Raw genomic sequence first — 22,240 nt, forward strand, 5'->3', positions numbered from 1 at the left:
AACAGATGTAGTCAAATAGTCCTGCTGCAACTAACTCCAAACACTGTTTGACCCCTGCACCCCACAAACCTCCTCTCTGTACCTCTTTTTATTTATTTAACAGTTTGATGTCTCAATAAAATGCCTCTGACTCTATTCCATCAAAATACACAAAAGAAATGCAGCACTTTTCATATCCACTTCCCAAGATAGTTAACATTACTTGGCTTTGGAATGGGGGGTACGGGCTCTGTCTGAAATGTCCAAATGCTAAGTAAGAATAACTCAGCTAAGGCCAGGGTTCATGACTCAACATAGAAGAAGAGACTGGGAAAAAATGGCATTTATGGAAGAATTCCAAGGCAAAAATCAGTGCTGACTGAAATGAACATAAAGCCTTGTCTTACTTTTGCAAAGAAAACCCAACAAGGTCTGAATGATTCCCAAGACTCTGAGGAGAATGTTCTATGGTGGCACTGGTGGTAATGTGATGGTGTGACTGCTTTGCTACTTCACGACCCAAATGACTTACTGTGCTTGATGGATCCATGAATTCGGCTATGACCAGAAAATTCTGAAGGAGAATCTTTGTTCATCTGCTAGTGGCCTTAGGATTAAGTGTACTTGGTGCACAACAATTCAAAGAAACACCAGTAAGTCAACTTTGAATGGCTTAAAAAAAATCAAGTGAAGGTTTTGGGTTGACTTACTCCAAATTCGGACTTAAATCTAAATGGAATTGCTTTGACATGACCTTAAAGGTCCACTGACACGAAAAGCATGATTTTTAGTATATTTTCAATAGAAAAAAGGCAGCTGGAATGGACCCATCTGGTTTTTCCCCACACAACATGATTTTGACGTACAGTGAAGAAAATAAGTATTTGAGCTCCCTGCTATATTGCAAGTTCTCCCACTTAGAAATCATGAAAGGGTCTGAAATTTTCAGGGCTATGGAGAAATTGCCAAGCAGCTTGGTGAAAAAAGGTCCACTGTTGGAGCAATCATTAGAAAATGGAAGAAGCTAAACATGACAGTCAATCTCAATCAGAGTGGAGCCCCATGCAAGATATTACCTCGTGGGGTCTCAATGATCCTTAGAAGTGTGAGGAATCACCCCAGGACTACACGACAGGACTTGGTCAATGACCTGAAAAGAGCTGGGATCACTGTTTCCGAGGTGACTGTTGGTAATACACTAAGACGTCATGGTTTGAAATCATGCATGGCACGGAAGGTTCCCTTGCTTAAACCAGCACGTCAAGGCCCGTCTTAAGTTTGTCAATGACCATTTGGATGATACAGAGGAGTCATGGGAGAAGGTTTTGTAGTCAGATGAGACCAAAATAGAACTTTTTGGTCATAATTCCAATAAACGTGTTTGGAGGAAGATGAATGATGAGTTCCATCCCAAGAACACCATCCCTACTGTGAAGCATGGGGGTAGTAGCATCATGGTTTAGGCGTGTTTGGGGTGTGTGCACATGGGACAGGACGACTCCATTGTATTAAGGAGAGGATGACCATGGCCATGTAATTGTGAGATTTTGGGGAACAACTTATTTCCCTCGGTCAGAGCATTGAAGATGTTGTCGTGGCTGGGTCTTTCAACATGACAATGACCCAAAGCACACAGCCAAGAAAACCAAGGAGTGGCTCTGTTTCATTGAAAGGATCGGTGCTGGTCGGCGCTCAGGAGACAAAGACGACACTCAACAAAAGACCAACATTCCCAAATGCTATTTAGCCTCAATAACTGGCAAAGACGACACTCAACAAAAGACCAACGTTCCCAAATGCTATTTAGCCTCAATAACTGGCATATTTATTTCGACCAAATGCAAGTTCTCAAAACACAGTTGACATTGCGTGAAATCAATCATATGAGCCCCTTACCTATGCCGAGAAGGTGGAGAGCCAATCACCCAGCTAGAGGTCCGCTTGTCAACCAGCTGGGCGTCCGTACGAAACCCGCAGCAGACTCCACCTGTTTGTACTCTGCATCTCTCGATTATACTTTTCAGTTGCATGCGAGAGAAAGGACGGGTGGCCTACCCGTCCCACCTGGCGCCGCAACAATTGTTTCCTGATTTACTATTGACACCTAAGTGTGTCCTTCAGGCTCTGAGAAACATCTTACGGAGCCATAACTGTCAAGACATCCCACAACAATGTTCGTCTTTGGTATGCATGTGAACAAGATAGTGAAACGGTCCAGACGTCTTGACCAGAAAAACAAGTGATGCGAAAAACAAGTGAGTGAAAAACAACTTATATAACCATGGTTGCACAATACATTCGGGTATTCGACAGTTATGGGAAGCATCACTAATTAACACTCCTTTCAGGCTCCGTAAGAGCATTTCAAGGTTCTGGCATGGCCTAACCAGTCTCCAAACCTAAACCCAATAGAAAATCTTTGGTGGGAGCTGACAATGTGGGTTTCTCAACGACAGCCCAGAAACCTGTCTGATCTAGTGAAGATCTCTGTGGAGGGAGTGGTCCAAAATCCCTTCTGCAGTGTGTGCAAACCTGGTGAACAAGTACAGGAAATGTTTGACCTCTGTAATTGCAAACAAAGGCTACTGTACCAAATATTAACATTGGTTTTCTCAGGCGTTCAAATACTTATTTGCAGCTGTATCACACAAATAAATCATGTAAAAAAAATCATACTTTCTGATTTCTGGATTTTTCTTTTTAGATTATCTCTCTCACAGTGGACATGCGCTTACGATGAAAATTTCAGACCCCTCCATGATTTCTAAGTGGGGGAACTTGCAATATAGCAGGGTGTTCAAATACTTATTTTCTTCACTGTATCTCCACAGACTTGATCTCACTGGTTGCTGCTGAGGATGGCTCAACCAGTCATTATATTTAGGGGGTCATTACTTTTTCACACAGGGCGAGCAACCTGAATATTTTTTTTTTTACTAAATGAAATCACCATTTAAAAAGGGCATACGTAGATGTCTGGCAGTGTCTTTCAACTTCGAGCACTATGGGAGTCTTCTGTGCCACGCACTACATAAATACAGTACTATAATAAAACTAAAAGTGAGGTTACATTGCTTAATACGGATTGGTGGTGAATGACATCATAAGTGGGAGTGGGCATTTGACCGACGTCATCATTACGCTCAAGCCGATCAGCCGAGGTACTTCCTGTTTTTTCGTGGAGGATGGATTTGTGCATACTGACGAAGTCAATGCTATCCCGAGTAGCTGTTTGGATTCAATAACCTGGGGTTTCCAGCCATTCTTTGTACTTAACAAATCACCTTAGAAAGAGTCGTGTCGTTGCTGCGGAATAAAACGGGAATTGAGCGGCAGTCCGCAGCAGTATTATTTACTCGGAGCGGATTGCAACCATGATGGCGTCGAGCTACAACGCTAAGGAAGAGGATGGCCACCACTCAGGCCCTTCGAGTCACGGCGGGGCTGGGGCTGTGAAAAGCAAGAAGCCGGACAACACAGCATTCAAACAACAGAGACTACCTGCCTGGCAGCCCATCCTGACGGCTGGGACCGTGCTCCCTGCTTTCTTTGTCATCGGGCTCATCTTCATCCCCATTGGCATCGGCCTATATGTTACGTCGAACAACATCAAGGAGTTCGAGGTAGGTCCTTCAATTTGTTACGAAGCGTCCTCCGGGCAACTCCAGGTTCGTTTACCCTAAGCATTGACATCTCACAAACGGCCACGTAGGCCACCAGAAAGACTCGAAGTGCTGATCATGGTCGAGCAGTTGATACGGTAGTGAAATAGCTCAACTGGTTGAGTGCGCTAATAGAGTCGAAAATACACATGCAAATTGCACATACAATACTAAGTTTTTGCTGTAAATGTGTTCGAATTATTTGTAAGGAACTGTTTTGACTGCAAAATGTTTTTTAATTTTGATTCTCATTGAATGAAAACGCAAGAATCAATACTCCATATGCTCAGTCGAACTGCGGATTTCTTTTTGCAACCAGGCTCAAGATGTTCTATTAGTTTTCAGTTATGTATTCATAAAAGGTTTGCAGTAGTTAATGACTTGCTGCACAACATAAGGACCAGCTGATTTGGAAATGAATAGAAGTATGAGCAGAAAGAATCACATACAATTCAGACGTACAGTGACCAAAAAAAAAAAGTTACAGATATTACATGAAGACCTTTAAAAACCCTTTACAATGATAGAAAAACCATCACTATAGGTCAAATAATAAAAAAGTTACGACTATTTTAAATTGACAGCGCAGGGCTAATTATGGTACTTTAAAACAACTGATAATTTTTTTTTTTTTTTGAAACATTACCCTAATTTTCAGCCTTCGAATTGGAGAACTCCAGGAAATTTCGATTCATATAAGGTGGACATTTTTACCTGAAACCTTTCATCCAATTGTGACAACAGCTGCCCGAGTAGCAGACAAAGGATCAAGGAGATATGTAAAAAAAAAAAAGAAAACAATAGTCATGCCATTTGACTCTTAATTAGAAGGCTTTTTTGATGTTACTACTTAAATGTTATTTTCAGATTGATTATACCGGTGTGGACGTGTCAAGCCCATGCTTCAGTTGTGCCAAAAACTACAGCTGGAACAGCACAGCGTCCTGTTTGTGCTCTGTGCCTTTCACTTTGGAGCAACCTTTCGAGGTGGGTCCTATTTACTCCTCCTGCACTCTCCGTGCTGCCAATGAATAATACATGTCTGGGTTGCTTGTGGAGTGCGATGAAAGTGCACTATTGCTAAGAGGTCTTTGGTGGTGTGTGACTTAACTTAATGTATCCATTAGAACCCAATTTTAGGTCAAGGTTATTGATTAGTCTATTTTGGAAGTGTGTTCTGACTCCCATAAGATTTTATGCCGTTTTTAACACTTCATAAACATTTAGTTTTGTCACAAATGATTTTACTTGATAATCATTGGGTTTCGTATGCCAAAGAGGTACAGTTTAATGTTTTGCAGCAAATGCAAAACCTCAGTATAATCGAGTGAATTTCTATAGTGCTGTCTCCCTGATCATTGACCACGACCATGAATACCTCTGATAGGGCTGCATGTTTATGGCCAAATAGTTATTGCGATTATTTGATCAATATTTTAAACATGATTATTAATCATGATAATGCCATGTATTAGGTTTATTTTTACTGCTTTGCTTTGCAACAGTTTTCAATGCAAAAAGAATACATGAGAGATAATCCATTCATTATCCTCACAAGGGTCGGTCGGGGGGAGTGCTGGAGCCTAACCCAGCTTTCAACAGGCAGGAGACAGGTGCACTCACAATCACACCTAGGGGCAATTTAGAGTGTCCAATTTATGTTGCATGTTTTTGGGATGTGGGAGGAAACCGGAGTGTCCGGAGAAAACCCACGCAGGCATGGGAAGAACATGCAAACGCCATACAGGCAGGTCCAGAATTGAACCCAGAACTGTTAGGCCAAGGCTTTCCAGTTGATCCACCATGCCGCCACATGAGAGATAATCATACAAATATAAATAACATGACAGTAGGTGGGCGGCACAGTGGAGGAGCTGTAAAGTGTTGGCCTCACAGTTCTGAGGATCCGGGTTCAATCCCGGACCCGTCTGTGTGGAGTTATCATGTTTCGCCGTGCCTGGTTTCCCCCAACATCCCAAAAACACACATTAATTGGAGACTCTAAATTGCCCATAGGTGCGACTGCGAGAGAGACTCCGTGTGCCCTGCAATTGGCTAGAAACCAGTTCAAGGTTTACCCTGCCTCCTGCTCAATGACAACTGGGATTGGCTCCAGCACTCGCGTGATCCTCGTGAGGATAAGCGGTTCAGAAAATGGATGGATGGATGGATGGATGGTTTGTTTGGTCAGGCCTGGGTGTGACTATATATCTTCAACCTGTATTTCAATGTCAAACTCCCATTGACCGGGTATATTTGCTTTATTACACTGCATCGTATTGGCATATATCCAACATATATCAGATTTGTAGCTATAGTACGAAGAGGCCTCATTCGAATCTAAAGATATACTGACCTGTGCATTTTTCCCCTTTTCGTGGTGCCATGAGGCATATGTGAAATGTGCCACTTAAGAAAAAAAAAATGTGACTATAAAGTAGAACCTCTAAGCAAATGCAGCCTATCCGCTATGATTGAGTAAGTAAGTAATTGGGTTAAGAAGTATGACTGAGCTGATTGTAGCTGGTATGTAGGTTCGTTGCCAGGGAAAATGAGACAAAATGACGCTGTAGCATTTACCATCATTAATGCAGTGTCTTTTCCCTGTCCAGAGCAACGTCTTCATGTACTACGGCTTATCTAACTTCTATCAGAACCACAGACGCTATGTGAAATCCAGAGATGACAGCCAGCTAAATGGGGACCGTTCCGCTTTGACGGTAAGATGTTGTTCTGTCGTCCAATAAGCAGAGATGTTGATCAAAAACTCAAATATAACCCTGCTTGCCCCTGACAGAATCCTAGCAAGGAATGTGAACCTTATCGTACTAGCGAAGGGCAGCCCATTGCTCCTTGTGGGGCCATAGCTAACAGCCTATTCAATGGTAAGAACAAACTAGCAGTATGGCTACTTGTGATATGCTTGGAGCACTGATATTACAAGCAATATTTTTTGGTCTTTTGCAGACACACTGGTTCTCTATCATATCGACTCCAATGACAACAAAATCCAAATCCCTCTGGTAAAGAGGGGCATTGCTTGGTGGACAGACAAGCATGTAAAGTTTAGGAATCCTGGCGGAAACGACAACCTTACCATCGCTTTTCAAGGTGATTCTAGCTCCTTGTGGTGAGAAAATACTGAGAAAGGAAAGGAAAAAAGATGAGATTTCTTTTTTCCTAATTTTTAAAAATATTTGCATGTTTTGTGTTTTCTGAAAGGCTTGTATGTGGTTTGTTCAAAAAACTTCAGAACATTTAGGGGGACTGAAGCCCAACTAAAATGGGCCCAATGACACCAATGACTTTCATCCAGTCTATGAAGTGTGCCTTTTATTCTTTTTGCTCCAGCATTACAACCTCAGTGGAATAATATTCCCTGATTGTCTCTCTTATCTTCCGCAATTTAAGCATGGAAACTTTGGCTCCGATTGGTCGATATTATGGTGACTGCCTCGTTCAGAAGTTTTTGATCACAGGATTTATTTGTGCTCAATGGACACACGATTTGCTTCATTTGCCGCCGCCTCAGTCCTCTGCGAAGGTCGGCGGCGCCTCGCGTCCTGCATGGAAGTGCTATGGACGGCTCTGAGACATGGGGATCGCTGCGGCTGCTCACCTCTTGCTAAAAATATCCACATATACCCGCGTCTCAATTCATGCACATCATTCATATATGTACAGAAGACCAAAAGAGCAATGCACCAAAGTGAAGACTAAAAAAATAAAAATATGGTTCAAACAGGTACTCACGATGTGGCGAATAGCCCTCGAGATGTACGCACGCCAGATAGTAAATTTACTGCCATTTGTCGCCTGGTGATTGTTAATTTCAGACCTTGATATATTGCACATGAAATTTAAATGAGAATTGTACCTAAAAACATGTTTAACAACAACCCCTCACTGAAGTGTGTCAAATAAATATGAGCGTTCATCTGAGATGACACGCTGTGGCGACCCCTAACGGGACAACCCTAAAGACTGTTGTTGTTGTTGAGCATTTAATTCCGGGACCCTGTTACGTTCCACTAGAAGGAGCCCAAGTGCCACTATTGTTCTCCTACCACACTTCAGGAATTAATTGTATAATGTAAGATAAGATCTTTGGATTAGTTCACAAGGTTTTTAAAGATTTGGATATTTTGGTCGTGTTCTTTCTCAGGTACTAACAAGCCAGTAAACTGGCGAAAGCCGGTATTTGAGCTGGACCCAGACGACCCTGAAAACAATGGCTTCATCAACGAGGACTTCATTGTGTGGATGCGCACGGCTGCATTACCCACTTTCCGCAAGCTCTATAGGATCATCCAGAAAAAGTCGAGCTCGACACCAACCCTGCCTAGTGGCAGATACGTCTTGGACATTACCTACAGTATCCTTTCATACTTTCTTTTTGCATTTGTATTACGCTTGCATTTGTGAAATTTGTTATTTCTTATGAAAAATCTGATTGACAGCGAGTGTGGTTATGCACTAGTCACAACATTAGATGCAATATAACAGTACGGCAGGTTCAAGCAAATTATGGAATTTAATAATTTTTTTTTTTACTCGTTAGTTATTTAGAATAAGCACTTACATTTCTTTCCTCTTGTAGCTAATCAAGCTTCCAAAAATATTAAGTCATTGTATATTCCAAAATCCAACTTCTATAATAAAGATAATTATCCAGTACCTATTCCAATCAAAACTGACAGTTATCATTGTCAAGGCAGTTTTTTTGTTTTGTTTTTAATTGAATCTCATTAGAATATGAATTTTTGTACTGTACCTTTTTTCGGGTCATGGTACCTGAAGCAAAATTTGAGTCATGAGCGAGCATCAGGTGCGCTGTTGCTAAAGTGAATAAAAAAGAAAATGTGCATTTTATGTAATTCAATGCCCTCCATTGTGAGAGAGGAGCTCCACAGTTGTTGTGAACGTTCAGCTGTTTATTAATTACAATATGCGACCATTCCTTAACGTTCTGTGACCAGATTACCCTGTCCTGAGTTTTGACGGTCGCAAACGAATGATCTTGAGCACGATCTCCTGGATGGGAGGGAAGAACCCTTTCCTTGGCATCGCCTACATCACCGTGGGCTCCATTTGCTTCTTCCTAGGCGTGGTTCTGCTCATCATCCACCACAAATATGACTCCCGCAACAACAGCGCAGATATTCCTAACTAGAGCCTGCCTGCACGCCGTCCATTCTGGACTGTTCAACTGTTTTTGTGTGAATACACTGGTCGTCTGTAAATGTATGTGTAAGAACAGTCCTACATTGTATTATGTAAGGCTTCGATTGCAAGCAAAAGTACAATGGCCGAGTCTTGACTGCTTCAAATTGGATGCTGCAAATGCCGTTTTCTGCTATTTGTTAAGATATTCTATTTAACTCTACATCAAAGTATGTGTTGTATGTCAGCAGAGCTTTACGAATGGCTTAATTATTGAAGGGCATGTGTATTACTATATATTTATGTCCATGTCGTGTACTATAAAATCTCCTGCTGATGAATGTACTGTATTACATTTACATACCTCTTGATTTGAGATATGGAAAATTAGGAAGGCCTTGTGCGTCATCAAATTTAGTAAATTTAACATTAATAGAAGTATGGGGTCACAATGACCAATTATGAAGTCTCAGCTCCCTTTCTTCCTTTTTCAAATGTACAAAAACTGACAATCTGATAGTTTAAGAATGCAACAAAATTAACTGTGACTGAGATTCCTGTCTGGATGGTAAGTGAGATTTTTTTTTTTTCCTGTTAAATTATTTTGCACAGTTCTGTTAGTGTCGACCAAATGATTTGCACTTAAAAAACAAAAAAAGGAAACCATTCTCTTGCTCCAGTTCAGCAAGTTCCTTCATCCCTAAATATGATTGCCAGGCAAAAAAATTGGATGGTTTTGCTTTTTTCTTTGGTTTCCCACCATTTAGAAACACCTTGTTAATGTGGAGTCACCTGTTTGAAATTGAATGTGTGGGCTTTTACAAGGTTAATAGGTTCCAATTAAATAATTTTTCAATGTCTTCGGAATATTGTATTTTATTTCCACACCCACTTCCATCTTTTCATTAGAAGGTTGATCCACAAATCAGTGGTGGATGTAGTCAGATGTTATCAATATTCATGCTGAGGGTGACATGATTTTGTAATTTAAAGTTATTACGCATCTCCATTATAGATTGGTCCTTTTTTTTTAAAGCGTAAATTAAAGTTTAAATCAAAATTAGTGGAAAGCAATAGTACTGACTCCCGTTATTGTTGACCAAAGCAAAACGATTACAATACAGTACTCAGGTTGTGGCTAAAATCTGTCGCTACTTATGAAATCTGTTCATTTTTAATCTTGAGTGTTGTTTACGTTTTTAGTAATGTGCATCCAGGTAAACCATTTTCGCTAATTTCTTCATTTGCCGCTTTTAGGGACGTTCTGTGCTACAAAAAAAATGCAAATGCAACATCAGAAATTGGCCAACAGATGTCACTGTTGGACATACATTGAAAACCTGGGTACATTTCTTTTTGCTGCGCTGTCGTTTTTGTAATCTGAACCATGACCTACGGTGGGTGTAAAGGGCAAAAGCAAAAGCGGAAACACCATAACAAAATGTGGTTTTAATAAAATAAAGCACATGATACATAAAACTACTTGTATTACCCAGAAATTAAAATGATAATGTTGTTTTGGCACTGTGCTTCAAAGTTCTGAGGTATGGGATTTACTTGTTAGTTTCGGTTTTGGGCCTTCCTGCATGGGGTTGTTCTCTGGCATCCTCAAAACTATATGCATGTTATGTTAATTGAATAAATTGCCCATGGGTGTATATACGCATGTTGTTGTTTGGACAATACATGCGCTGTAATGGACTGGCGACCAGCCAAGGGTTTACTCTGCCTCTTGGCAAAATTAAATGGGATTAGTGTGAGCTCACCCACAACCCTAATGAGGGATAAATGGCAAAGAAAATGAATGGATACTCGATTAATAGATTTTGCCTAAAGAGGTCAAGATCCTTCTCAATGACTGTTGACCCCTCTCTTTTGGATTGGTGTTAAAGGTCACAGCTGCAGAACAAACCAGCATACTGTTGCATACTGTAAATAGACTATAGAACAAATGCGTTGCAACCTCCCAGCATGCTCGGTTCTACATAGGACCACAAGTTGCTATCGTCTTACATACGGTCACATGTAGAACAGCTGGTGTGAACGGCTAAGATGATGCAGAATGATGCTTTCATAATACCAAGTATAGGCCGACAGCATAAGTCATTCATTGCCTTTCCTTTCCTGTCTAATGTATTGTCTGTTAATATAGCTAATAGCAGGACTATGCTGTAAAGGTTAAGTGTCTAATGTACCAAAGCTTTGAGGGCAACATTTTTTTGATTAACCCAAAACCAGAGGCTGGGGAATCAAGAGGGCTGAGGGTAAGATCCCTCCCGCACGTTTTTAGCCTGCCTTCAATGTGCTCCTTTTATCTCTTATGTTTTCACAGCCCTTAGTTCCTGCACCAGATGGTGTCGAGCTGAGCCTATGTTGCTTATCAGTACCAACCCATCAAAGTGATGTACAATATTTGTCATTTTTGAGCATGGTTGCCCTCACACACACACACACACCACACACACACACACACACACCACACACACACACACAACACACACACACACACGCACACTCCATGTTGTTCCACCAAAGTTCAGATTCAGATTTATTTGCAGTACAAGCTCTAATTTGTTCATGTATTTCATTTCTCTCTTATAAATGAGGTAAACATGGGTGGTGCAAATTAACAGTTAATAAAAACACCAGGCAGGTGTTATGCCGAACCTTTCACTGTTTAATCTTGTTTGAACAGGAAGGCAATACTTAGTCATCTAGGGTGGATCAAATATCTGATGTACAAACATCCTTCACTTCGACTTGATGGGTCACGTCTGCTACAAAAACACTTTTTCAGTCCATTTTTTTTCCAGAACTGTGACCCCTGAGTAGTATCATCATATACAGTAATTACTACAGTTTATTAATGTGTCAAATTAGAGATATCAAATCCTCTTTTACTCATTCCACAAAGGACAACCCCCTGACCAACGCCATCCCTCTCGTAGACCCGACACCAAATTCATTATATTCTAACAGCTTGTTTTCTTTTGCCATTAAGATAACACAATGCCATCTTTCCACATCTAGTTAGTAGGACAAACTGAATTGAAAATGAATGGAAGCTGTCTGTACTTCTGTCCGTTTGCAACACTTACACACTTCTGTTGTTGGTCAGAACTATGCTATTGTGGAGCTCATCCATCCATCCATCCATCCATCCATCCATCCATCCATCATCCATCCATCCATCCATCCATCCATCCATCCATCCATCCATCCATCCATTATCTTTGCCGCTTATCCTCACAAGGGTCGAGTGCTGGAGCCTATCACAGCTGTCAATGGGTAGGAGGCAGGGTACACCCCGAACTGGTTGCCAGCCAATCACAGGGCACGTTGGGACAAACAGCCACACTCACAATCACACCTAGGGGCAATTTAGAGTGTCCAACTAATGTTGCATGTTATTGGGATGTGGGAGGAAACCGGAGTGCCCGAAGGAAACCCACACAGGCACGGGAGAACAGGCAAACTCCACACAGGTGGGTCCGGGATTGAACCCGGGACCTCAGAACTGCGAGGCCAACACTTTTTTCCAGCCGATCACCGTGCTGCCAGGGCTCATATATGTCCTAAATGTATATTTTGCAGTGGTGGAGCCTTACATGGGAACTTACTAAACTTAATTTCTTAAAACCACCTTTACCACATGGTAATAGTAGTCACGATTAATATCCCCCCCCCCCCAAAAAAAATACAATATACAAGCGCTCACTTGCGCCACGAACATCATTTGGAGCAGTTCCAAATCAAAATAAACAAACAGATATAAAATGCATTTAGACCAGAGCTTCTGATTATTCAATATATTCATTTGAGTGGTCACTACAGGGATGTTTTACTAGTCGAAGCTTGTTGTCCAAAAAATTTGCAACCAATCAGAGGTTGGAAATATTGCTGACGTCACTGAGGACCAGCTCGGTTGTCTTGTGAGCACAAATCTGAAATTTAATCGGTTTCAAGAAATAGACCCATTGCTAAAATAGTGTCCGTTATATTGGTACAAACGGCTGATTTTGAAGGCTGTGGTCAAATTAGATTAACATAAAAATGACACAAGATGAAATCTGATAAAAAAAAAAAAAAGCCAACCATAACTGGAAGCAGTGCAACCCAGAGAATAGACTGCTGGTCCAAAACGAATACAATTTCACAAATGTTACGATTTCTATTTAGGCCAGGAGAAAAGCCCTTGCTGATGCTGATGGTTCACGATCGACATGTTCAAGTACTTTTTCAAACTATTTCTATATAAAACCAGAATGACACCAACTACTGGTGACAAATTAGTTGTTTTAACATACTGTTTAATGATTATTCTGTTTTGATTTTTTTTCCTGCATGTAGTGAGGTGCTGTTTTCGCTTTTTGAGGTAAGATTTCCTCCAATTAAGTACAGTTCAGTACTTGTACTGAGGTGCAGTTTTCAGTTTTAGGCTCTAGAGGGCACCGGTGAACAACTGAGGGACACCACGAGGGAACACGACGTCGTGAAAGCCCTTGAACTTCCTTAACTAAACTGACATTTTCTCCAATGTCTAAATTCCCATGAAAAACGGCAAATGATCATTTGATCTCACCGGTGTTAAAGCTTGAAAGCATTCTAAGCACATTAGGTTTTGGCGATGAATCACCCAAGAGCCCGTCGGTTTCTTTCCCCCAGAGCAAACATTTTGACTCATCAACTTGACTCATATCCAAATAAATTGTATTTCTTAGCTCGCACAACCCCCGCAGTGCCGTCTGGCCAAACTGCCGCTGAGGTCACACTGGCGCTGGAAACTCATTAAACCGCCAGACCAATGGAATTCGAAGGGGGGAAAAAATGGCATTTCCATGGGGGACATATATCAGCGAACAGGCGGGGAAAATCGTCACAGAGCAAAATGATGGTAAATTGAGAGTTGGGAACTGCCCCCCTATTAAGAAGCCGGGGCTGGAAAGAATCTTCCCACTTGGAAGGAAGCCTTTCCTCCTTGGACATCTGCTGGTGGAGCCCGCAGGAGCCAGACAGGAGAGGAGGTGCACACGAGGACGCATCGGCAAGACTCTTCCCAAGTCTCATCCTTCCATCTTTTGCCTTCTCCGCTAGGTGAGACTTCGGACCTGAATGACTTATTTGATAGTTATTTGACTAGTTGATCCAGAGACTTCTGAGAAACAGTTGTCATTAAAAAATATTTTCATTACTTTTGTCATTTTCAAATATTTTTAAAAGCTTTTGAGAACACTTTGAATCACAATTTTAAAATATCTATCTATCTATCTATCTATCTATCTAATCTATCTATCTATCTATCTATCTATCTATCTATCTATCTATCTATCTATCTATCTATCTATCTATCTATATCTATCTATCTATCTATCTATCTATCTATCTATCTATCTATCTATCTATCTACTATCTATCTATCTATCTATCTATCTATCTATCTATCTATCTATCTATCTATCTATCTATCTATCTATCTATCTATCTATCTATCTATCTATCTATCTATCTATCTGTCTGTCTGTCTGTCTGTCTGTCTGCCAGTCAAAGGTTTATAGATATTATACATAGTTATATTTTATATATATTGATTGAGGCTCCCAGTGTGCACAGTGGTCCTGTTTTTGAGGCAGCCTAAAAAATGATTACTAACCCATTATTATTACAATTGTGATAAATTTAGGAAATGTTTCCACAGTTCATTCAAGGCTGCTCAAATAGCGTCTGTAATTTCTGATCAAAGCCGAGAGGATAACAAATGAAACTTGGAAGTCTTGGGCAGCTTGAATCTCTGGTGTTTGACAAGTTTGCCTCACAGTTCTGAGGTTCTGTGTTGGAATCACGACTCTGGTCCCAGTGTATGTGCGTGTGCGTTTTGTTTTCTTCCGTAACCCTGGCTTCCGGCACACATTTGGCTTATTGAAAACCATGAATTGCCCGTAGGTGTGACTCGTGAGTGTAAATGGTTGTTTGTCTCATTTTGGCTGGCAACCGGTCTCGTCATCCAAAATCTGTGACCATAAGAAAGACGAGTGGGAGGTGATAGAAAATGGATGGATTTTCTTAAAAGTGTGGTTTAAATGGTCAATAAGTAAAAAATGTTTTGCATAAATAAATGATCTATCTCATAGTAGGAAATGGTCCCAATCTTATATATTTTAAAGTGTCTGAAAACTGTGTCATTATGAGCTGCAGCCGACGGAGGCTGACTGCCTGTATTTTGAAGGCTTCAGGTTAAAGGCGACTTAAATATATAAATATATATATCCATCCATCCGGAGCATGCAGTCTATACCTCCGCCACACTGAGCGCCGTTGCCTTGACTAACCTTGAATGCCGGGCTCTTATTCAGACCATTGATGCCCTGCTGACCCCCCCGAGGTCCAAACATGAAGATAGGGCTGTCTCTGGCCGTAGCTGCCTTGTTTGCGGCTCTGATATCGTCCATCGATGCTCAAGGTAAACTGAACACACCCGTCAGTCACTCTAATGAGACACACTTTCTCCCTTTCTGTCTCTTTTGCTCCTCCCTCTCTTTTCTTTTACCAGTTATATGCTGTTGTTTGTGTCCTAGGGCATATCCCTTGATTTGATTGTAATGGACTATTGACAACGTGTAATGATCAAGTCAATAAAGTTGTTGCTATTCAATGTGTATGCCTGGCTGTGTGACCCATGGTCACACTTTCATTTTTGGTGTATTCTGTCAGATTTAAATGCCAATCACAATTAGTCTGGAATTCTAATGGTTTTCAATTCTTCTTAACAAATTTTACAATCTGGCAAATACTAGGATATCCACAACACATAATTGTATTCCATTACCAACTTCTAATTAAATGTCTTAAACCAGCAGGGCAAACACTAAGACGTCATCAAATGTAATTTTATTGCTTAGTCTCACCATTAAATATCTTATTAGGTCTTTGCTATTTTCCATGGTGACATTTGCAAAATTCCAACTAACAGGGCAATGAAAAGTGTGATTAGGCATTCGTAAAATGGGGTTAAATCTGTAATTCTCAGTGGGTTGAAGCCATCATTTTTTTATGATCGGGGAAACAAATCAGTATGATTTAAAAAAACATCAATCATTATAATGCAAAAAAACAAACCCAATACATTAATTAAAAGAACAGATGAATTACTCCACAACCGACGTGAATTTATTGAGCTGCATCGCTGATAGAAATCAGATGTGACATTTATGCTGCACATTAAGGTTAAATTATAAGAATTCGATGAATTTTCCTGTGCACACAAGGACATTAGTCATATGTCGCAAAGGTGGAAAATGAAAAGTGACTTCAGATGCAAAAATGTTATCAAAAATCATGTCAAATATGGTATGGAAACCTTGTCATTTTTTCCTTCCTTATGAAGCTTTCTGGCAGTGTAAGTGGAGTCGAAGCGCTCTTCTCACATATCTCCGGTGGAGGAATGGAAAGATGAAATAGGAGAATAGCAAATGAATCCTCAGACAGCACTAAGACACACAAAGAAGCTTTCTAGGGCTTCTTTGCGGCCGTCGGTGAAAACGCTGACTTGCGGAATGTATGGAAAGTGAATATGCAGTCATGTTTAATGTCAGCACATGTTGCAGAATGACTTTGGCATTTTTCCCTGCCTCTTCGGGAGGGTCCGTGTTCTTTCCCCGGTTTCTTGGTCTCCCCGTTTGGCAGTAGCGCAAACCAGGGTGGCCGGCTGCCTGGAGACTGAGGTTACTCAGAGAACAGTAGCCAGACACAGAGCGAGCGGGTGTCCTTTATTAGGAACTGATGGGACATAACATCGACAGCCACAAGATCCGAAAAACATACCCGAGACCACCTTTAGTCTTCAAGTCTATTTGAACTCCAAGAAAAGAAACTACACATCAACAAAGGTTTTAGGCCAGTTGCCAGCGAAGACTTCCCCAAACAATTTTTATTGAGCTGTTTCCTGAACACACCCATATATTCACACTTTCATACCACTGTTGGAGCAGTGAACTCGAGGAGAAATGAGTGGGGACGTGGTCCAACGGGGCTCCATGAGTTTATAAACCAGGTTGGTGATCCTCCAATCCCAGTTTTACCCATGTGATGGGCTCCTGTTCGTCACCTACCTTTGCATTCAGTGTGTTCCCGAACTATGACTTCCTTCCCCAAAAGTGTATTTTACAATGATATTCATGGAAAACGGATATTAACAGCTACCAAGCAGCCTCACATAGAAGCTCTTTCCTCCTTCCTAAAATGATCTGCATGCTCCCCATTCACCCCTTCCTTTTTTTTATTAGCTGAAGATATTAATGAAAGTCACACTCATTGAATGCTAAAACATTTTACACACTCACCACCATACCAGAACTGATATACAGTAATGTGCCAATGAGTTAGTTCATTAAGATTACACAACTAACACGAAGGTCAAATTAAACATGAAGCATTTTTAGAGGATTAATACGCATGCAGATTTTCACACACTTACGCCTGTTAACGTTTGTGTACGCTGTAGGCCTTTAGACTGACGCCTATAAGACGGAATATCATTTTAAAATATACAGTATTTGTCAACTGTCTGTGTGGTCCCAACTGTACATGGAGAAGCAACCCCATCAAAGTTGTTGAGCCGAACAACTTTCACATGTACATGATGCATGATGCTGCGATCCGAAAAACGTCTTCTTGTCCCGATGTATGTTTTTTTTTTTTTTTGGACTATGTATATATGGTACATTTGAAAAAATGTCGATGCTGTCAGTGGAAAAAGTACACATGAGTCTCATGTGACAAATTGTGTATTCTTTTTTAAAAGGTTTGCAATGGATGTGTGCCACTGGCTTTTGTAAGGCCTCTTGGACCAAATAAACAACATGGAATATGTTTATATACTGTGTGTATATAAAACATATGCAATTGTGTCAAGACTTCAATACAGCACCATCAATTCCATTGTATAATCACTAACTTGAGTTCAATTGTGTTTTTTTGCCATGCTGGGATCAACCTCGGGTGTTTAAGTGGTCGCTGCATGCGTTGTGATGACTGCATTCAGCATGTTATTTGGATGGTTCACGTTCATGTTTGCACTCTGGTTGTGTTTGAATCGTGCACATGTTATGTATGCCAGTGCTTTGAGTTGTTGGCCTCCGTGGTCGGGCAACTCAAACAAATGCCATTTTTACTCCAAAATGGCGTCTCACACTGTTTCTAATGTTGTCACGTGTTCTTTATTTGTTGCGTGACACATGGACATCAATGCTTTGTGTCTGTTCCCCAACAACGAAACATGCCCGCTTCAACTTTGAAGCGTTTGTCGTTGGGATCAATGTGAATGCTTAACTAGAATGTCAAAAATACAACTTTTAGCATACATATCTTCTATATTTATTGTGTTTAACACTGCTCCATTTGTGTTTCCAGTGGAACCACCCTCGGACTTGAACTTTCAAATTCTAAATGAGAACACAGTAAAAATGTCTTGGGTAAGGCCCTCGACAAGGATAGATGGCTTCAGAATACAAATTGTTTCCAACGCAGGTTAGTAAGGACTGCATCCATATTTAAACTATAGAAACTTATATACACACACATACACAGTGCAACCTAACATCCCAGTGAATGCTTTATTTCTTGTCCAGATGAACCGACAAGGGACTTTGCCCTTAACGCTTATACCACGACCACGTCAATCACTAACCTGACCCCTGATTTGGACTACTCAGTGTCCATTAACTCCTATTATGGATCTGAGGAGAGTATTCCCATCTTTGGTCAACTCACAAGTAAGTGGATTGAATTAAATTTTATTGCCAGAAAATTGAACCGCAAGTTGATTTTAGTGGACAGTTAATTAGGTATGTCCTCAGAAGGTCTAATGAGATCCAATACAAAAGCTGTACTCCTAATGGTCAGCGGGAAACATTTTTACATATTACTGTATCCAAAATTCTCATTAATAAACAACATGCAACATAATACCTCTGAAAGTTTCAATTGAAAAAACTGCATTATTTTCTTTGCCTATGCAGAAGTTGATTAATCCACACATTAGTGAAGGTGGACCTAATGAAACAATCTGAAGACCTTCCCCGAAGATTGATTATATTGTGTAATTCAAGCCATACCCCAGAAATATCCTCTCTTCCATATGCCAGTTCCATCTTCTTCCGGGAAGACAAATTATAACGCGAATGATGTTTTTGTTGATTTTTTTTAAATCCGCTACCATTCATTCTTAATGCACCTACATACACTATACGATTGTAAACATCTGGTTCTGATTCTGTTGGCTTGTTTTTATGATGTGTTGATTTTCTTGCCTCCTCCTGCTGAGAAAATAATGCAGTAGGTCTGGAATGACAATGCGCCCTGCTAAACTGTCCAAGTGTTCTTGCCTTTCAGTCCAGTCCAGTAACTCCAGTGGACGTGTTAGGAGGCCACAGTCGGATGCAATCAGTGAGTGTTTTTTTTGTTGTGCCAACTAAAATATTTAGGCGCTTCTCCATCTTCTGTCTTTTTTCCAAAATATTTTCTCATGACAGCCACCGAAGTACATTTCCCCACTGGAACATTTTGGTCATTTTACATTTTGCTGGCTTGTCACTAGTTGAGCGCACAACGTTTCTGACAGTGACTGGGAAGCCAAGCATTGATTCCTTTAATTAAAAGCAGTCTCCATATTTAGAGAAAAAAACAAAAAGGAGGCTTCAGGTCAGCATACAAGGTTTCTTTTGTGCGTCATGGAGGGGGAAGAGAACAGGAAGGGGAGGGTGACCCAGCAATGACGCGTTCTTTGTACCCCATAGAAGCAAGCGCCATCTGAAAAAGTACGTCATGGGGATTTAAACATCTTCAACATCCCCCTCACCTGTTGATCCCTCTGTTAATGACTTCCAGATTTCGCTTTGCCCTTGTTCATGGTGAAGCACTTTCTGTCTTTCACACACATCATTTTCAACAGTTGCTCAGAGAATTTGAGATGAAAAAAGAGGGACATCTTTAGAATGCATTAGACCAATTAAAATTGAAGTCGCTCTGCAAAAGCATCCAAAATGTTGACAGGTAAACATTAATTGTCATACAATTTCCTACACACACCTATGCATAATTTTACGGGGTATGAAAATGACCATTGTAGCTGTGACCTGACTAATATTTAGTCCATAGGGCTCCTTCACAGTGGGAAGACAATACCAAACCAAGTCTTTGGCAAAAGTGTGTATTTTCATTGGTGTTAGAATCCAAATAGAAAGAAAATGGTCATTGTAACAATATTTTTACACTCATCAAGCCCCAGGTTAGCCCAGTCCAATTCTGCAATGTGACCTTATATAATGTTGATCCATTTTTGCTCTTTCTTACTGCAGAGTGCTCGGTCAGTGCAATCGCAGATTTAGTGTTTCTGGTGGACGGCTCATGGAGTGTGGGCAGAGAGAACTTCAAGCATGTCCGTAGTTTTATCGCTGGTCTGGCTGGAGCCTTTGACATTGCTGAGGACAAAACCAGAGTGGCTGTGGTACAATACAGTACAGACACTCGCACAGAATTCCCTCTCACACGTTACACCAGGAGAGGAGACTTGCTTCAAGCCATCAACTCACTGCCGTACAAAGGAGGAAATACCATGACAGGTGAGGAGGTCATCAGTCTGATATATTTCAAATACTAATGAAATATGACAATTATGTCAAATGTCTTCATACATCTGTCTTTAGGTGATGCCATTGAGTATTTGCTGCAAAACATCTTTACGGAGGAAGCTGGGTCCAGGAAAGTTTTTCCAAAGATAGCGATGATCATTACTGATGGAAAGTCCCAAGATCCAGTGGAGGAGCATGCTAGAAGACTTAGGAACATTGGAGTGGAAATATTTGTCCTAGGTATGTCTTTCACCAAGGGATTAATTTTGCTCTCCCATGTGTCTTTTCAGTCTTTCCTTGGAAACCTCTTGACTTGCCACTAATGGGTCATTGTAAGATAGCTGTCATACTGTAAATGGTACACTATAACTAGAGGAGTCACCGAGTCACAAGTATGTTATTTCCCATTTTCCATGCCAGGTATCAAAGGTGCAGATGATGCCGAGCTGAGAGAAATGGCTTCCACTCCATACAACAAACATGTGTACAATGTGCCCAATTTTGACATGATCCAAGATGTCCAGAGAAAGATCATCACAGAGGTGTGCTCTGGTGTTGATGAGCAGCTCAGTGTTCTTGTCAGCGGTGAAGAAAGTAGGTCCAACTTTATGCTCATAAAAGACAGTCACATTTTTAATTCTTCACATCATTATTCAGAGCTGGAAAATGTTTACAACACAATCTGGAATGTTGTGAGGTAACAGCCTCCAAGTTGCTGATGTTTTTTTTTTTGTGTGTGTTTGGTATGATGTCTTTCATCAGTGGTGGAGCCAGCGTCAAACTTGCAGGTGACAGAGATTTCATCAAAGTCAATGAGGATCACGTGGGATGCCTCAAGGGGAGATATCTCAAGATATAAGCTCGTCCTTCTTCCCATGTTGCCTGGTATTAGTCGGCAAGAGTTGTACATTGGCGCAACACAGACATCCATCAATGTTCGCGACCTCTCTCCTGAGACTGAGTACGAGATAAGTCTGTATGCCCTCAAGGGCCTGACGCCCAGTGAGCCCATTATGGCTATGGAGAGGACACAGCCTGTTAAGGTGACAACTGGTGAGAACGTTCATTTGTGTAATTTATAGTTATCCTTGTCACTTGTTACTTTGTAGCCAGACAATGTCATTAACCTAATTGTGAATGCTGTCATTGCAGAATGCTCACTGGGAGTGGATGTACAGGCTGACGTGGTCCTACTTGTGGACGGCTCCTACAGTATTGGATTACAAAACTTTGCCAAAGTGCGTGCCTTCTTGGAGGTACTGGTCAATTCCTTTGATGTCGGCCCGAACAAGGTCCAGCTTAGCTTGGTCCAGTACAGTCGAGATCCACACACTGAGTTTGCCCTCAACACCCATCATGACATTAATGCGGTCGTGAAAGCTCTCCGCACTTTCCCTTACCGCGGAGGCTCCACCAACACTGGCAAGGCCATGGCCTACGTTAAGGACAAGATCTTTATCACGGCACGTGGTGCAAGGGCAAACGTCCCCCGTGTCATGGTTCTGATCACAGATGGAAAGTCATCAGACTCTTTTAAGGATGCAGCAACCAACCTGAGAAATAATGATGTGGAGATTTTCGCCGTTGGTGTGAAAGATGCAGTGAGGTCAGAGCTGGAGGCCATCGCGAATCAGCCGTCAGAAACTCATGTCTATGAGGTGGAGGACTTTGATGCCTTCCAGAGGATTTCGAAGGAACTTACCCAGTCCATCTGTTTGAGAATTGAACAGGAGTTGCTCAAGATCAAAAAGAAGAGTAAGTACCAGGACACATTTTCTTAAAGTACCGATTACAAGGACGGATCCACAAAAT

General features: G+C 41.1%; 2 protein-coding genes across 4 annotated transcripts in view; both read left to right on the forward strand.

Moving 5' to 3' along the window:
- The first annotated feature begins 3,110 nt into the window (after positions 1-3,110).
- On the forward strand, positions 3,111-9,664 carry tmem30aa (transmembrane protein 30Aa). The gene is made up of 7 exons (XM_061844553.1): positions 3,111-3,602; positions 4,509-4,628; positions 6,254-6,361; positions 6,439-6,526; positions 6,609-6,752; positions 7,807-8,016; positions 8,621-9,664. Exons 1-7 carry the CDS (start codon positions 3,354-3,356, stop codon positions 8,812-8,814), a joined length of 1,113 nt encoding a protein of 370 aa, XP_061700537.1. The 5' UTR covers positions 3,111-3,353; the 3' UTR covers positions 8,815-9,664.
- A 4,102-nt stretch (positions 9,665-13,766) lies between these two features.
- col12a1a (collagen, type XII, alpha 1a) overlaps positions 13,767-22,240 on the forward strand; it is a 51,498-nt gene continuing 43,024 nt past the window's right edge. For all 3 annotated transcript variants that reach the window (XM_061843951.1, XM_061843952.1, XM_061843953.1), the window contains exons 1-10: positions 13,767-13,898; positions 15,155-15,261; positions 18,210-18,326; positions 18,428-18,571; positions 19,191-19,244; positions 20,156-20,419; positions 20,504-20,668; positions 20,849-21,022; positions 21,191-21,481; positions 21,581-22,183. In XM_061843951.1, the coding sequence (XP_061699935.1) occupies positions 15,192-15,261; positions 18,210-18,326; positions 18,428-18,571; positions 19,191-19,244; positions 20,156-20,419; positions 20,504-20,668; positions 20,849-21,022; positions 21,191-21,481; positions 21,581-22,183 (1,882 nt within the window). In that variant the 5' untranslated portion in view covers positions 13,767-13,898; positions 15,155-15,191. The remainder of the gene's footprint in view (positions 13,899-15,154; positions 15,262-18,209; positions 18,327-18,427; positions 18,572-19,190; positions 19,245-20,155; positions 20,420-20,503; positions 20,669-20,848; positions 21,023-21,190; positions 21,482-21,580; positions 22,184-22,240) is intronic.

Source organism: Syngnathoides biaculeatus, chromosome 15, assembly GCF_019802595.1.
Source record: "Syngnathoides biaculeatus isolate LvHL_M chromosome 15, ASM1980259v1, whole genome shotgun sequence".
In the NCBI taxonomy this organism is placed as follows: Eukaryota; Metazoa; Chordata; class Actinopteri; order Syngnathiformes; family Syngnathidae; genus Syngnathoides; species Syngnathoides biaculeatus.

Coding starts and splice junctions, on each gene's coding strand:
- tmem30aa (XM_061844553.1), top strand. CDS start 3,354: ATGATGGCGTCGAGCTACAACGCTAAGGAAGAGGATGGCCACCACTCA. Junction 6,527..6,608: donor AGCTAACAGCCTATTCAATG/GTAAGAACAAAC, acceptor GGTCTTTTGCAG/ACACACTGGTTCTCTATCAT. Junction 6,753..7,806: donor CCTTACCATCGCTTTTCAAG/GTGATTCTAGCT, acceptor GTTCTTTCTCAG/GTACTAACAAGCCAGTAAAC.